General features: G+C 33.6%; 1 protein-coding gene across 1 annotated transcript in view; it reads right to left on the bottom strand.

Moving 5' to 3' along the window:
* Positions 1 to 9115: 9115 nt before the first annotated feature.
* Positions 9116 to 17506, bottom strand: part of LOC145321221 (uncharacterized) — a 57481-nt gene continuing 49090 nt past the window's right edge. The window contains exons 26-38 of the mRNA XM_080162863.1: positions 17296 to 17456; positions 16820 to 16894; positions 16322 to 16460; positions 15938 to 16009; positions 15394 to 15467; positions 14797 to 14925; positions 14183 to 14283; positions 13481 to 13576; positions 13006 to 13081; positions 12552 to 12633; positions 11179 to 11250; positions 10614 to 10791; positions 9116 to 10126 (exon numbers count right to left, since the gene is read on the bottom strand). Coding sequence (XP_080018989.1) covers positions 9770 to 10126; positions 10614 to 10791; positions 11179 to 11250; positions 12552 to 12633; positions 13006 to 13081; positions 13481 to 13576; positions 14183 to 14283; positions 14797 to 14925; positions 15394 to 15467; positions 15938 to 16009; positions 16322 to 16460; positions 16820 to 16894; positions 17296 to 17456 — 1612 coding nt within the window. The 3' untranslated portion in view covers positions 9116 to 9769. The remainder of the gene's footprint in view (positions 10127 to 10613; positions 10792 to 11178; positions 11251 to 12551; positions 12634 to 13005; positions 13082 to 13480; positions 13577 to 14182; positions 14284 to 14796; positions 14926 to 15393; positions 15468 to 15937; positions 16010 to 16321; positions 16461 to 16819; positions 16895 to 17295; positions 17457 to 17506) is intronic.

Raw genomic sequence — 17506 nt, 5'->3', positions numbered from 1 at the left:
TTCTTGCATTTCCCATATGTTTGTTAAAGGCATTTCCTGATCTTTCATTCATAATTAATACTCAACCCAATGTTACATTTTTGTGTGTGTGATTACCAGTAAGATTTGATTCAAACCCAACAGACCAAAATGTCTAAAATTGTCATTAATGCTTTTGGTCTCCGACCCCCCCTCCCCCTCTAATCTAAGAATCATCCCATGAAAAAAATACTTTCGTCCATAACATTAAATTTCATATAATTTATTATTAAGCAAACAAACCACAAAAGTTTACTTCAAAGACATTTTGCCTAAAGTTATAGAAATTCTTGAAAATCTTGCTTTAAGTTGTTTGGCTGAAATTGTTGAGAATTTTTAACCTTTAGCTGGTGTTAGTTTTCTGCTTTATCCGGTGCTGCCCAAGGGACCCACACACATAAACACACCAGAAGACCGGGAAGGGAGGGGTCATTGAGCTGTTTATTACACTAGTCCCTAAAGTTTTATTATAACGTTTACCTATGCGTTGGCTTAACAACTTTGGGGACTTTTACTGAATTTTGTTTGGTTAGTTCATTCAGTTGAGCGTTCAAACGTTTCAACCAATAATTGTAATCTACAGAAAGGGTAATCTTGTTATCATCATAGGGAATGTACATTAAATTTTCTGCCATTGTCTTATCACTTTAGATCCCTGCCCAAAATCTTACCTGTAGAGGACCAGAATATAGGAGTATTATTCCCCTTATACCTATGTTCCCCCATGTATCCTAAAGGATAAGACAATGGACGGTAAATTGATGAATACCCCTAATTATGATTAACAAAATTAACCTATGTATACTTAGATATAACTGATTGGTTGAAACGTTTGGACACTACTAGTTTGGAACCAACCAGTCAAAATTCAACCAAAGTTAGTAAAGTTTTTAAGTCAACGAATAAGATAACTTGGTAATAAAACTTTGGGTACCAGTTGAATGTCCATCCCTGGTGGGTGGTAAAAAAAAATTTGCGGCGCGCTTCGCGCGCCATTTTACCCCCCCCCCCCCCAAAAAAAAGCTTGGACGCACCAGGTCCCGTCTTTCCTGATGTTTTCCCTTTTTTTGCATCAGCCACCACTTAGGAGGTAATATTCTCATTCATGATAATGTTTACTCAACTTAGGTTAGGTATATTAGGGATATGGATAGATATTCTGTAATCTATAATGAAAGGTGTACAGATGATTCTTGGAAGCAGAAATATTTTTTCAGATAAAGTTAACTTTCTCTGTAAACCCGCAAATGTCGGAGGTGATAGGTTCGAATCTAGGCCCGACTCTAAAGATGTTAAAAATGGTGCTGCTGTTATTTCAGGTGCGCGACATAAATAGTAAATGCATGGGAAAATGCCTTGGCCCAAATCAGGCAATTCTCATATCAATGCACAATTTCAGGTCTTGTAATCAATTGTTGGTTGTGTGAGGGACGTTTTACCATAAATTATTATTTATAATATTATTCCATATCTCTGTACCTATAGTGTATACCTATAGTGCATGGACTACAGTTAGAAAGCTCCAAGTTTTGCCTCAAAATTCCCCTACTCGAAAGGACACTTCACATGTTTCATTTTTTTTACAAAAGAAACCATTTTTAAATTTTTGTAAATAACTTTCAGTTTATAGAATAGGCATTTAAGATAAGTATTATTAATAGCATTTTGGATAATAAATTTATATACATCCTTAATGATGATAAACAAAATTACTGTTCCAGGACAAACGTAGGAGTCCCAAACGTCGGAGTGGACAAACGCAGAAGTGTTAACATATTAATTTTATGTACAGATTAGATTAGGTTAAGGTATGAATGTACAATTAAGCCCGCCGCAGGGGTTAGTCAAAATTAAAAAACCTAAAAGATGGTCTAAAATAGGTTAGTTTAGTACACTCCGACGTTTGGGACTCCTGCATTTGTCCTAGGACCAAAATTACACCTTCTTTAAATTAAAACTATTGGTTGAAAATTTGGAACACTACGAGTTTCAAACCAATTAATCACAATTCTATAAAATTACACAAAGTTTAGAGCCAACGAATAAGAACGTGGTTATAAAACTTTGAATACCGTATAATTCACAGTCCAATGTCACCTCCCTCCCTTGAAATACTACATTCACTTATTTAAAAGGTTAACTCACAAAAAAATATAAATTTTACAAATATTTATTTAGACATTACAAATTGTTTTGAGCATGTTTGCTCCCTTCATATGTCAATGTAAAACTTCATAATATGTAATATGTAAAACATTCACTTATATGTATTACTACAAGACATGGTATTATTTCTAGGAAAGAAACCAAAAATACAGAGTGTCTCTTTAAGTATTTCAAAGGAGAAACCCATCACAAACAAAATGCTTTTCTTAAGCAGTATATAGGAGGAAAAGAAAAGGGAAATGGCAAGGGGGAAAATCACGGATCTTAAGGGATAAGACAAATTTATGTGCATCAAATGATGATGATGGACAAAATTGTCCCTACCATAGATAAAATTTTTGGTTAGATAAGTTTAGACACTTGCAGTTTGAACCAACCAATCAATATTTGATAAAAGTTCCCAAAGTTTTTAAGGTAACGGACAAATAATTTTAAATAACACTTTGGGTACCAATGTCCCCTTCCTTCCTGGGGAAAACTAGGTTCATCTAAAACAATTAAAATTGAGCCAGGCGAAACTGAAAGGCTTTCCTTATTTTCAAGCCACTTTTATACATATATGTATTTATGTATAAAGACGAAGCTTTTCTATAATTACAGTTATGTTTTTCATATTATGCAAGGTACCTACTACCGTGTCCGTTTAGTCAATTATAGGTTTCAACATGCATTAAGATAATTATGAAAACAATCAAAACCGTGAGTTTATACGTAAATCGGCTAAGATGCGCAATTATTTCAAATTTTTCTATGTAAGGTAATAAAGTTTTTTTTTATCAGTAGCTAAAGGTTTAAATGATAACTGAACTAATTGAGTTATCAAATAAAGAGAAGATTCTCAAAGGTCCTGGTATGATTTAGGCTATTTTATATATTTAAGTTTTTTATGATGGTTTAAAGCTATTATATTCCCTTCCCGACTTCTCTATTTTTAATGCTTCTTTTAGGTTAGAAGAGGTTAAGTAAAGTTTAGGAAAGAAGAAGGGAAAGTACCCCGCAGGGGCTAGAAATTGTCTTTTTTCTAAAAATTGAAATCAATAGCAGAGGCCAAGAAAAAGGTTTAATTGAATGCACCCAATGTTTTTTTTTGTGATTATAAAAACTATTTATAAATCTACACTCAAAAATTTGCTTAGTTCATCTTTTTATTTCTTTGTTATTTTTCTTCTTAAAAATAATTTAGAGCAATTTTAGTTTTGTGAAATGAAATGTGATGTACAATTTTGACCTCCCCTCTTTAGTGCCTTAATGGAAACCGGTCTCTCGGACTTGATCTAATTGTAGTAGATGCGCTATTAATTTTAAGCCTAAATATACCCAAGAATTAGATAAATTTAGTTAAATTTAAGAGAAATTAAAAACTATTACATATGGTAACTTTAGCTCCCCCTCCCTTTTCTTTCCCATGCCCTCTATCCTCCTAGAGTCTGTTGCCCCTTAGGTGTGCCTTAGCGTCCGCTAGAGTCTTATAAAAGCAAAATGTTTCAAATCAGCCATATTTCATATGGTTATATACAGTTGTAGGATTTTTTTGTGTGTAGATAGATAACGATAACTACTTAACTACATAGCCCCAATTAGCTTCTCCATTTCAGAGAAGCTTTACATCGGTCCCGGGAGGGTTCTAAGCTTTATATTTTAGATATTTGTAGGATTTTTTGCTATTTTCTTTAATTTTACCCTAAGAATACGGAACCTAGATTCTAGGGGAGAAGCCACAAGTAGTAACTAAATTAAGTTGATGTTTTTGATTGATAAAGGGGTATTTGTGCTACATAAACAATTAGCGAAAGTAATAACTTTTGACAGTATGGCCTTATGTGGAAATGATGTTGTACCGCTTCTCCTCATTATCTGCTCGTGATAAGAAACCGGAGCAGGAAATAGGAGTAGGAGGAGGGGTGGGTGGGGGGAGGGGGGGGGAGGGGGAGCATAGGAGGTTGCACGGGGTCATGGTAAGCAAGGGTTCGGAGCCGAGCAGAGGAAAGTGGGAAGGGGGGGGGGGAGAAAGGGCAAAGGAAGATATAAAGATGAGCAAAAGTCAGGAAGGGGAACTTTTAAGGGCTTTGAACCATAGCGGAAAGTTTACAACATGCAATTTGATGTATTATTGTTCTTTTATCAAAAATATAAAAAGTATCAATTGAACCCCTTTATGCCTATACCTGCGGTGTATAAACCCTGCGGGGCTACCTACAACCCAATTTTTCCTAACCTATTACGACTTATAGTAATAACAAACATAAAACCAACAACCCTCCATTATTTTAAATTTTAAAAAATGAGTGTCTGTGCTCGACTAACCTCTTTGAGGGAATTTACGCCAATTTTCCTTATAAACGGAACCTAGTATTAGTGTCTAACTTTTTATCTTTATGACGTAACAAAAATCGAAGGATGAGAGGGGAGGTGGGAAAGGAAACCCCTAAAAAAGAGATGGATTTTTGTTACGTCACAAAGATAAAAAGTTAGACACTATTACTGGGTTCTCTAAACGTCAAATTCAATGATATAATTTATTTCTGTTGTCGAATTAGCCGTCCCCCTGCAGGAGTTTTGGTATAAGAAAGATAAGATAAAGTTTCAAAGAATTTTAGGAGAAGGGGAATATGGTAGGAGGCAGATAACAAGGTGCATACTATCCATAGCAGAAAAGCTTTGAAAGCCATTTAAGGATTTGTGTTCAGATAACATGGCTTTATTAACAATTATCCAAAGTATGTGGACAATTTTTGGTGTTTTCAAATGCCTTGTTGGGCAGAAACTACCCCCCTTCCCCTAATATTATGTTTAAATTGAAAATAAGGGTAGAGGGAGTTAGTTTTAAATCAGGTCAGGTTAAGCTATACCGGGTTATCCCCACAGGGTTAAACCACCGTAGGTTTAGGCCCTGCAAGGGTTAGGCATACAAAAAACTACCCCTCTCCCATTATTTTCAATTTTTAAAGGTATAAGGGGTAGGGATTTTCATTGCTCAACAGGTACTTTGTGGGAAATCATCCAAATCTTACCAAAACAACGTTCTAAGAATTTACAATTATAAACTGTACAAAAGTCTTGCTTTAAAACGGAGGGTTATATTAAGAATAGATAGAGGGGTCATTAAGGTGGTGAAGGGGAGGGGGGGGGGAGAGGTTGATGGCTTCTGGCACATATGTATAATAATAATATCTATTACTCCAGCTGGCTAGATGGATGGATGGATGGATCCAGGGAAAAGGCAGCTGAAGAAATCAATTTTGTTTGCTATGGATTTTAGCCTTCTAACTTAATGCCTCAAGTGCAATTCTTGTTTATATTTCTTTAAATACCAATTAAAAACTAATAGATAAGATTCGATAATCTGAAAAAAAGTTTTCCAGTGTGGCTTCAAAACCGTTCAATATTCACTGGATTAGAACCAGTTCTCAGTCCTACTGAAAAATCCTGTATAGCATCGTATTTCAGACAATTTTCAGTAATATTAAAAATAAAATAAAAATCATTAAATTAATACCAGTTTTGTTAGACCGACTTGATCCCCTACAAGAGCCAACAAAACTAGTTCTATTCTTTTAAGGTTTCATTTAATTATCCGAGGAAAGCTGTCTATAATACGATGTAATAAATAACTATTCTAATACTATATCCCTGTCCCTATAAATTAAGCTGGCTAGGAATATATGGTCGTTGTTGGATAGCGTAGGGAGGGGGAGGGGAGTGGGGTTAGGGGTCGTCGGAGGAGCAGACAAGGTTCAACAAGGACAAATTATTTCAACAGTAGCGCTGTAACTTTACAAAGTGTCTCAAAAATCAGCTTTGTGACGTCATTAAAATTAGGGAGATGAGAGGAGAAGAAGGAAAGAAAACCCCTAAAAAAGAGATGGATTATCGCTCATTGTTATGACGTCACATTGCTGGTTTTTGAGACAATTTGTTATAGTAGCGCTATTCAAATTTTTGGACTATTTTTTTCCTGAATGTCTTATCTAAAACAACCATTATTGCTAGATTTTTTTTCAAAACTACCTTTTTATTTTTTTAAACTTTTTTTCTTCTCTAAACCACAAGTTTACTTCTAAGAACTTCCTACTCATTTTAGAGTCTAATAAATTTCCGACAGACAGACCTACATGCAAGGCTAATAAAGTAGCTACGCTTCAAAAAATCATAAATCACTACAGGAAATTGATGTAGGGTTATGAGTCTAATATAAGAACCGACAGACCAACTAGTAGAGTAGCTATGCTACAAATAAAACTTTCGAAATTACTTTATAGAGAGGCAGGAAATAGAAGATGGTGTATTAGTATAATTGAGCTAACTACTAAAGAACCGACAGACCAATAAAATCATAAAACTTGTAGAGTAGCTGTGCTACCAAAAACTTCCGAAATCATGGCAAAGGAAATAGGAGGCGGGGGGAGGATGGGGTAGGAGTTAAATTAGCCCAGGGAGGAGACATAGGACTGTAAATTATACTAGTATCAAACGTTTTATATACATTTGTTGCCTTAAAACTTTTGGTACGTACGGCTTTAATCAACAATTTTAATATATTTAAAGAAGATTTTGCTCATTGTTTTGGGTGATGTAGATTTATTCATCTTCCATTGTCTTGTCTCTTAGTATCCTTGAAGTTTGGCATCTTAGGAGGAGGGGGGGGGGGGCTATAAATGGATGTGTGGAATTCCTAGAGGGGGTTGAGATATAAGAATGGTTAATTTTAAGTTTGGGTTCAAAGATGTTTCAAAAATATTATAAACATTTATTAAAACAAGGATGACACAAACACAGTGCATAATATTTCAGAAGATAGACAGACGGACAGACAATTTTTTTCACCATATAAACATATTTGTCCCGATAGGGTTATGTTCCTATAGTCGGAAAAGTTCATTGATTATATTGATCAGTATGCCTTTTTGTTTGTTTGTCCGTTAAAATGTCGTAAACTACTGAATCGTTTTAAGTTTAGAGCAGCTTAGCAAAGCTCCAGGCTATTTTATTTTTAAATCAAATTAATCTTTAAAAGATTTTATGCCATGTTGCTGCCATCCCTCCCTTAAATATAAACTATTTTTATCTATGAATAAAAAAAATTGAATTTTATGTAATCTATTTTTAAACCAAAAGCAACTATTATCAAAAATATATGTAAATAATAATCATGAACATGTACATACTAACGAAGTGTTTAAAAGATAAAATATTCAGTGCTCATAAATTAAGAAGAAATCGAAATCATAAATCAGAAAACAGTAAATCACGAAAATACTACATATGTTTTCATAATTACATTTTTATACCATGACTGACTGACCAAGTAAATCTTATACTGCATGCGAATTGCTACAAGGTATTCAATCGCCTATCTTGGATAGCTGCAGAGAAAATAACTCCTTAACGAACAGAAGTTCATTTTGAATTATAGAGTAGCTTCACTACTCATAACCAGGGCTTTACCAAGGATTGGGGGGTGGGGGGGTATATTTATATCACATTTCCGTTCGAAAGTATTTGTTTATTTAATGGACATAGAATATACGTGGATATTATGACAAGAGAAAAATTGTTGTCAATTTATGTTGCTAACATGGATATCACATATTTGTCAGTACGTTCATCCGGTAGGATGGGATGGAGGGGGTAAAGTGAGTGGATGGGCGATTGTTATTTTAGCCATCTACAAGTTTCACTTTATTACAGTACATGATAATCTGGTGTAAGATCCAAGTAATAATATATCCATTATTTGTTTATTTTAATTAGTGTCAGTGTGTCAATCAAGATTGAAATAAAAAACCAAAGTGCTTAGCTATGATATGGTAATCTTGAAATAACAAGGATGATAATATCCATAAAGTCTTAGCTATGAAATAGTAATCTTGAAATAACAAGGATGACAATATCCATAAGGTCTTAGCTATGATATAGTAATCTTTAAATAACAAAGATGACAATATCCATAAAGTCTTAGCTATGACATAGTAATTTTGAAATAACAAGGATGACATTATCCATAAGGTCTTTAGCTATGACATAGTAATCTTGAAATAACAAGGATGACAATATCTATAAAGTCTTTGCCTAGATATGGTAATCTTGAGATAACAAGGATGACAATATCCATATAAAGTCTTAGCTATGACATAGTTATCTTGAAATAACAAGGATGACAATATCCATAAGGTCTTAGCTATGATGTTGTATTTTTTTAATAACAAGAATGACAACAGTCATAAAAGCTCTGCCCAACAAATCAGACATAAAGAAGAATAAACAAAAAATCTGACATTGCTGCTAAATTTTTAAGTGATTATATTATAGGAGACTACTCTAGTAACTTTGAAACAAATCGCCTTAGAAACATCAAAATTCAAATGAATAAAAATTGTGTGTGGAAAAATGTTAAAATTAATGCTTGTTTGAAATCGATCGGACTATTCTAACATGTCTAAATATTGACAAAAAATATTGATACTGAAAAGAAATTTTTTTTCAGATATAAAAGAAGATTTTCAATGGTTATTTTTTCCACTGAAACCGATTTATCTCCGCTGGATTCGAACCGGTTTAGAGCAATACTGAAAAATCATATTGTGTACATTTTTTCACAAATGAAAATATAGATACTAAAATTATTAACAATACTGTTGGCCCGGGTCGCCGAGGTCTCGGGTTCAACAAAGCTGGAATTAATCTTTATATTTTATTTTACTATTCGCGAAAAGCTGTCTATGATATGACGCGATAAATTTTCTCATTGTAAAGTAGTAAGGTCATAAAAAAGCTGATCGAAATGACAAAATTGAAAATATGACAATTTAAGTAACACAATTTTATTGTTTGTTTGTGATTATACCATGTTATGTATAATATATATAAAATAAATATTTCATTTCATTTCAACACAATTCTAAAAAAAACTTACTCGCGCTTTAAAAAAAAATAAAATTACTATATTAAATTACGTATTTAATTTTTGATTAAACAAATTTAAGATTTTGACAAATGGTTTTGATTAAAAATCATTAATATTATGGCACTAATATCATATGCAAATAATTTTATCTTTTAATAGAAAATTCAAAAATTTTCAGTTAAAAGGTTGCGTGATTAAACTTTTGTCAACAAACAAGATAAAAAGTTATTTTTTAAAGTTTTGCAAATTTCTAACAAAAATCATGTAATATATATATATAAAACGAAAAAAGCAGCTAAACTAGTAAAAAATAATATAATACTAAAGTATATAATGTAAATACTATATATGACTAGAAAAAAGTAATGATAAATTTATTAACGTTTAAAAATATGTCATTGATATGCAATTTTGAAAAGTAAAAATTGCTAGATTTTAGATAACAGGTAAAAATAAAGTTTTATGTGTTAAAAATCCTTTGATTGTTTCAAACAATGTTCATATTTAGATAAAAAATCAAATCATCAAATAATATTTTTATTATAAATACAACTCAAAAATCTTCTTTGAACACAAATATTTTACCCTCAACCCCCTCTCCGCCCTAACTAAAATTAAAGAGAATACGGAATCCCCAAAGCATTAGGGGTGTCTGAAGAACCCCGCATGGTTGTTTAATCACTAGAAACCTCGATTAGACAACCCTACAGCTAGAGCATTCAAAATACTTTTAGCCTGATGAAGACTCAACTGGTCATCACTGACCCCAACAACCAAGGTCTTCTTAGTTTTAGCCAGGTGCAACACATCCTGACAGCTTGACATACTCAGCACATTGTGGCTGATATCTTTTGTTTCATAACAATCACCAGATATTTTTATATTAGTTTTATTCAACACCATTAGGTCGTCTAGGTTGGCTAGCAGCGTTTTTATTTCGTCGTCTGATATGTCAAATTTATGTGATTTAGCCCAGATGTTGCCGTGCTGCAGGCCTAGAATTGCTGCGTGCTTCATGTCCTTGTTGATTACAACAGACTAAAACATAAGTGGATATTATGACAGAGGAAAAATTGTCGTCAATTATGGTTGCTATCATGGACATCACGTATTGGTCAGTTCGGTCATGGAGAAAAAGAAAGGGATGGAGTAAAGGGGGTGGATTGGGTTATCGTTATTTTAGCCAGCTTCGAGTATTACTTAACATGAAAATCTGGTGCAACATCCAACTAACATACATTGTTTATTGGTTAGTTCGTTCATCTAGCAGGAGAGGGGGAATGGGGGTTTTCGTCATTTTAGCCAGCTACGATTTTCATTTTCTTAGAGCAAATGATAATCTGGTGTAAGATCCAAGTATTAATAAATACATTAAAACAAATGAATATAGCAATGCTGTTAAAATACAAACAAAATGAAATTTTATACATAAAATGATTATCAGATTTTTAAAATATTGTTTGCTTTCTGAATTGCCAAGCTCCGCTTTTATGGATGTCGTCATCCTTGGTTTTTTTTTATATACCTGAACATATTGATGCCACATTCTATCCTTGATGGTTGCGTTACGCGTACAGGTCCTCTTTCTGAATACAGTCCTCAGGTAGGGGGCGGCCTCCTGGTCAGAGGACCTCAGAGCCACCTCCTTGCCCATGACTCGCAAGGTCCAGTTCATGTTCAGCTTTATCATCCAGGGATGCACTCTTGGGAATAATATGAATTTTTTACAACAATATATGGGGTCAATATTTAGAACCTTCAAAAGCTTATTTTCTACGCTTATTTTATCATTAAATTAGGCTACAAAAGGGTAATTAAAGGCCTTCCAAAGACCTATCCAATAGCCAACTCAAGTAATAGCTCCCAAATAATATAATATTCCATAAAAAACCTGAATATTTAGCAACATCTAAAACTGGGTTGAGTCAGCAATAACACATAAAAAATCAAGGGGTTCCTAAGGTTTTATGGGGGTAATTGTATTTTTTAAATTTCCAGAGGGGTAAGATGAAGAGTTTGAAAGTTTGAGAGAGGGAAGGGGGGAGGGTAAACACCTCTTTAACCCACCCTTGGAAGTCTTTTACCTTTACCTGTAATATAGAATTCTCAAGAGTAATCCAAGAATGTAGATAACACACAGTATGCTTGTAAACACAACTTTTCTATAAAAATAATTGGATGTATATTTGGTATGTGTTCAGATTAGGCACTTGTATTTTTTGCCAGTCATGGATGTTTTATTGCCACTATAAATAATACTAGCGGCTTCGCCCCTTTTGCCCCAAGAGGTTTAATCAAACCAATTTTTCGTATTTTAGATTTAAAACAAAAATGAAAAAAAGAAAAAATTGGGAGGGGGGGGGGAATTTTTTTTTTTTGTGGGGGGGGATAGTCGACCCCACTATTTTGATTTAGTTTTAAAAAGAAATTTTTTTGGGGGGGGGGGGAATTTTTCATTTTTTGGGGGGGTTGGGGGTGATAGTTAGAATAGTTATAAACCTTCCCGGGACCTATGAGAAGCAACCCTGTAAAGGAGAACCTTATCGGTTTAGCGGTTATCTAGATCCTTCGCTACAAACAAACAGACAAACAAACAGACAGACAAATCGTTCTACATCGTTCTACTTTGTATTATGGATGTTATATGTAAGTTTGCGACATATTCAGCTAAAATTCAGTCTGTCATAAATATGTACATCCGTACTTTTTAAATTGCACGAGCGAAAATAAAATACATATTTTGTACTTTTGCCGGATGAGTAAATGGCAGCCATTCAAATAAATAAATATTTAGATTGTTTAAGAAAAAAAAAAATATTAAAAACCAACCAATTTTTGTTTTAGATAATGCAGTAATTTTTTTAGTTTGTCCTTAAGATTTCACTAACCACTGAATTTATCTAGTTTTTATTTTATTTTAGAGAATGCTTTTATAGATTTTAGGATAGTTTTAGGATATAAATCTGCTCCAAACTTCTCCCTTTGCGCCCCTATATGCCCCTTTAAGCATTTAAAGGATTGACGCATTACAGTCGAATTGATTAATGGCTGATCAACTATGAAGCATAAAAGTGGCCATGATTGACACGTTTTTGACATACAGTTTAAATAGAAATTTTGTCTGTTAGTTCTATATAAGTATTTACCTAAATAATCTATCAAATTATAATATTCTCATAATTACTACAAGCGGCTGCGATCCTAGCATCCATAAGCTATGTATTTGAAAGAGAGATAATAGAAGGAAAATAGCATAAAACTAAACTTAGATATAGGAAATAAATAGCTTAAAACCATCTAAGGACCTAGAAGCTTCCATAAATAGAGAGCTCAATATGTTAAGTAGTTATCGAAATCTTAAGCTACAGACATAAAGACCTTACTACACTATGTAACAGGATATGACTATGTTTTATAGCAAAAAAAATAGTATTTGTATATTACACTTTGAGTGAGGGCATACCTATTATTGGAAAGATCAATGTCATTTCCATCTTCATCTCTTATTTTGGTAACAGTGGCTCTTTCTCCGGACACCAAGGCCCCTGAAAAAAGGACAGTTAATGAATAGGGGTGAGCTTCCAACCCCTGGTAAAATTAAGAGGGATGAAAACACCCCCCATGAAAAGGGTTTACTTTAATATAGCCAAAGGGTGTCATGGTTAAAAAATTTATAGGCGAGGACATGGGCTAGAATCTTAGCCAAAACTTCGTCATTACAAAGGACGAGAAAACTGGTGCAATGTAAGATACTTGACATATAAAGAGTATGAAAAATTACTTGGCTTTTTTTCATAACTACTATTGATAATGGGGGTTGGTAATTCCTCCCTCCCCCCCTACATCAAGTACCCATATAATTCTCTAGGGGCGTAGCCGTTAATAGCTAAAATAAAATTGAAAAAAACAAAGCTTACATAAAAACTCCACAAAGAATATTGCTTGAAAAATAGCTTGTCTCAAAAATGTTGGTTGATGGTTCTCTATTCTCTCCTTAAAAAATAATTTAAAATCGCAAAATTGCTTCATTGAAAGTGCTATTTTGTATTACATCTCAAAATAAATAAAATTTTTCAAGTAAGAGGTTTAGTGATTTTTTGCACAAATTTTACAAAATCTGCCAACGGACAAACAGACAAATATATAAATGGATGTAGAATACATGTGAATATTATGACAGGGGAAAAATTGTCGTCAATTTATGTTGCTATTTTTCCTGTCATTTATTGGTCAGTTCGTTCATCCAGTATAAGGGGAGGGCATGACGCAAAGGGGGTGGATGGGATGATCATTATTTTAGCAAGCTACAAGTTTCACTTTATTAAAGTACATGATAATCTGGTGTATGATCCATGTAATAATAAATCCATTAGTGTAGATAATAAAGCTTACCTCAATGTTATACATGACATAGTCTGAGTAGGTGAAAAGACTGTTAAAGGCATTGATTAAGGCCTCCAGGTAGAACATCGGGTGGTTGTAGTGTTTCTACAGGTAAGAATTTCATAATATGGACGTAATATTAGCGAAACTACTCTATAAATCTTATATTAAGATATAAGTATGTCTGTAATTTTGGAACAGTTTTTTACTGAATTTTTTTGCAAGCTTCTAGACATTATTGTATATTACCTAATACAGGGTGGTTTTTTTTAATAAGTTAAAAGTATTGCTTAATTTAACCCACTTGCCATTGACAGAAATTAATAATCTCTATATCTTAATTGTATTTGTCAATGTTGGCTTGGCTGTCTGATTTGTTGAGCTTCGCTTTTACTAGTTGTTGTCAACCTTGTTGAGTCTAACAATATCGAACACAAAGACTGATATGGATAATAATATACATGGATATAATGACAAGGGAAAATTGTCGTCAATTTAGGTTGGTATTACCCGTGTCCTTTATTGGTCAGTTCGTTCATACAGCAAGGTGAGAGGGGATGAGGTAAAAGGGGTGGAAGGGAGAAATATTCATTTTAGCAAGCTGCGTGTTTCACTTTACTAGAGAACATGAAAATATGGTGTAAGATCCAATTAATAATATATCCATTAGACTGACTGAGAATGGGCTACAATATTTCATATTCTGAAAACCTTGATAGAGTTATCATTGAGAAGTATGTTGAGTATGAAGCAGACAGTCACGTGAACAATGAAGAAAATCAAGGCTCCCTGCCAGTTTACCACTCCAATTTCTGAAAATGTATGTTTACTTTATATAAAAGTAACAGGGTATTTTTGTGTGTATGTATATGACCAACCGCTAAACTGTCATGGTTCTACTTTACAGAAATGCTTGCAGCTTCTCATTGTATCGGAAGGGTACGTCCACCACCCTCTCAAAAGATATTTTTCCTAGAAATAATTATCCCCTCCCATTTTTTTCCTTTTTCTCAATTAAACTACAATTCAAAGTAAAGGGTCGACTCCCTCCCCCATCACTCTTACTCAAGTGTTCCTAGAGACCTCTACGGACGGCTAGTTGAACCAAAACAGTTATTTATCGCATCGTATTACAGATTCCTACGATATTAAATTAAAACCAGGGTGTTGAAGGTATGGGGTAACAAAGCAGGTATTAATTTTATGGTTTTTATTTTAATATTCGTGGCCAATTGTCTATAATAAGATGTTATACATGATTTTCATTATTACTGAGAACCGATTCTAATCGGTTTCGAAGCCTTACTGGAAATGAATGTTCGTACCTGGTTGATCAGGATCTGTAGAGGTATAAGAAAGATCTGCAATGATAATGAGACGGCCCAGGATTTCTGTGGCATAGGTAAATATCAGCAGGATCCTGGCCAACGGACTTACTGTAAAATCTAGGGCACCTAGAATTATATTTTAAATTTGATTTCGTTCAAAATACATATAATGGTAATAATAGTTTTGAAAAAAAATAACTTGGTTTACTTTATAAAGGCCATGGGCTGCTATTCAGCCAATTAATTTCATTTGAAATTACCGACAATTAAATATTTTGTTAGTTTAGACTTAGAGTAAGGTTAAATTTTTATGTAACTGAAGGTAAGTGAAGGGTAAGAAGGAGGGGGGAAATATGGTAAGGGGTTGTGGGGAAATTTTCATTTAGAATTGTTTGTCAGAATCAAATTCCCTTTTCCCTGACAAAAGCTATGTAACTTTTGAGACTTTTAATCCAAACTTAATAATAATATCCAAACTTTTCTCCAAATAATTTTTATCTGCAGAAGGAGTAATCTTGTTTTTCATAAGCTTTCATCGTCCATTGTCTTATCCTTTAAGATCCCAGCGAAAATAAAAATAAGCTAAAATTGTACCTTGTTTGGAATAAACTTTGAAGGCTGAATTGACCCACACCAAAGTAACAAATGATGAGATTATTGCAACACTCCTGCAATTAAAATTTTTGATGTAACTTTTGCTTTTTGTCTCTAACATATTTCTTGAACACCGGAAACCCCTCCTTATCCTTTCTTAAATTAAAAGAAAATGATTCCAGTCCCTTCGGGGTGCTCTAACCCTGAAGGGCTTTAATAACTTTTACTTAACCTTAACATAAGCATCAAAATATATTTTCTCTCCAGAAAATGGTCCGTTTGCGGTCATATGCGATTTGAGGGATCAAACCGCCTGCATAGCCCTTTAAATGAATTTTAAAGACCAACATTTTAGCCCACTCAAAATTTTAAAAAAATACTTTGATTAATCCCCTAAAACTTATAAAACCCCTCATTTAACCCCTATCAAAATATAAAAAAGCTTGGACGTTTTCACACTGCCTTTTTTATTTTCGAGTCTTTTAAAAATGAGTATAGGTAATGGGGGAGATTTAACGTTAAATAATTTTGATAAAATATTAACCTGCTTTCCAAAGCTAGGGTGTGAACAGTTACTTTTCCATCCACAAGAGCTTCTATTATCTCTATCATGATTCTAAAATAAAAAGAGACCATTAAATTATTTGGATCTAGTGTAGTTCACGGTTAAATGTTCCTGGTAACTATTATCTCAAAAAAATCTCTTTTTTTATGAGCAATGAACATTCGCTCTATAACCAACTTTGTCCGTTTGTATATTCGTGATTTTGTTGTACTTCGCTTCATCATATGGAAGCTGGCATTTTTTGCCTATAAAACTTTTGGCCGAAGTATCCCGAATAACGTCATATCAGAATAATGGACTAATATGACGTTATTCGCGTTACTTTGACCAAAGAACTTCTTGTTATAATGTAAATTCACTTACTTTAAAATATTCGGAAAGAAGAGAACAAAATTGATAAACAGCTGGTAGTTGGCCTCGAGGCTGACCTCGGTAACGGCTATAACAACCATTCTTTTAGTAGAACTCACTAGCTGTTTACGCAGGTTTATTCGCTCAAGACCTTAAAATAAGTAAATTGGTGCTTTCAATCAAACGTACTTTTGGATAACTGAAACTCTCTCCTGCTATACTTTTAAAAATAATTCTACGCCCTGAGGTCTCACGGTCTTTCAACCTTTACTTAACCTAACCTTTCCTAAAATAAGCAATTGAATAACTTGTTTGTGATATATATTTGATATGAAGGAACCAGGAACATATTATATTTATTGCTTAGTTTGCCAGAAATGCACTAGTAATGATTTCAACTTAGGGACTAGACTGTAAAATTTAGTTCATATTAAATGTGAATGTGCATCAATTTCTCTTATTTTTTCTTATCCCTTAAGATCTCTGGTATTATTTTTCCTGACTTAATACCTGAGTTAGAAAGATTGAGTTGAATTTGGTTGATAGCTCTCATGAGTCTGCTGGTTAACGGGGCAAATATCAAACCTATACATCAATAGAATTATGAATAATGTTTTCTTACTATTAATCCATCCCCTAAAAACTGTTTTTTTGGGTGCTTTCACAAAACTTGACTGTTGATCACTTATACCTCCTTCACCGTACAAATATGGGGGAGGGGGGTAATCAATGACCAACAAGGTCCTTTATGTAACTGCGCTTTTTTTCTTTGTAGTAAAGCTTCCGCATAATTGCATAATGTTTTTTTTCTAAGCTAGCTGATGTGCTTATTTACTACACAGACCTTAAGTCGTACCAAAATGCAATTCTATAGAGTAGCTTTTCACTAATAATCTGTAAATAAGCTCTAGTTTTATTGCAATAGTATAAACAGACCTACAGACACAGAAGACTTATAGAAAAAGTTCTCCTCAAACATTGCTTACCTATAATTCTAAAAGGTTTATTATAGGGTGAGGGTAAAATATTCTTTTGTTCATAAAGCTCAGGTGAAATTGCGATCTCTAGAACAGCAAAGAAGAGGAAAGGTAGGGCTATGCTGGCAGCGGATAGGCTGGTCAACACGACCCACTCGGAACGTTCAAATCTAAGAATAAAACAAGGAAGATTAAATCCAAAGCTTTGAAAGTCTTAAAG

This window comes from Acartia tonsa, chromosome 1 (genome assembly GCF_053477335.1).
Source record: "Acartia tonsa isolate MP-2025a chromosome 1, ASM5347733v1, whole genome shotgun sequence".
NCBI classification, from domain to species: Eukaryota; Metazoa; Arthropoda; class Copepoda; order Calanoida; family Acartiidae; genus Acartia; species Acartia tonsa.
This window is presented reverse-complemented; position numbering and strand designations above follow the sequence as displayed.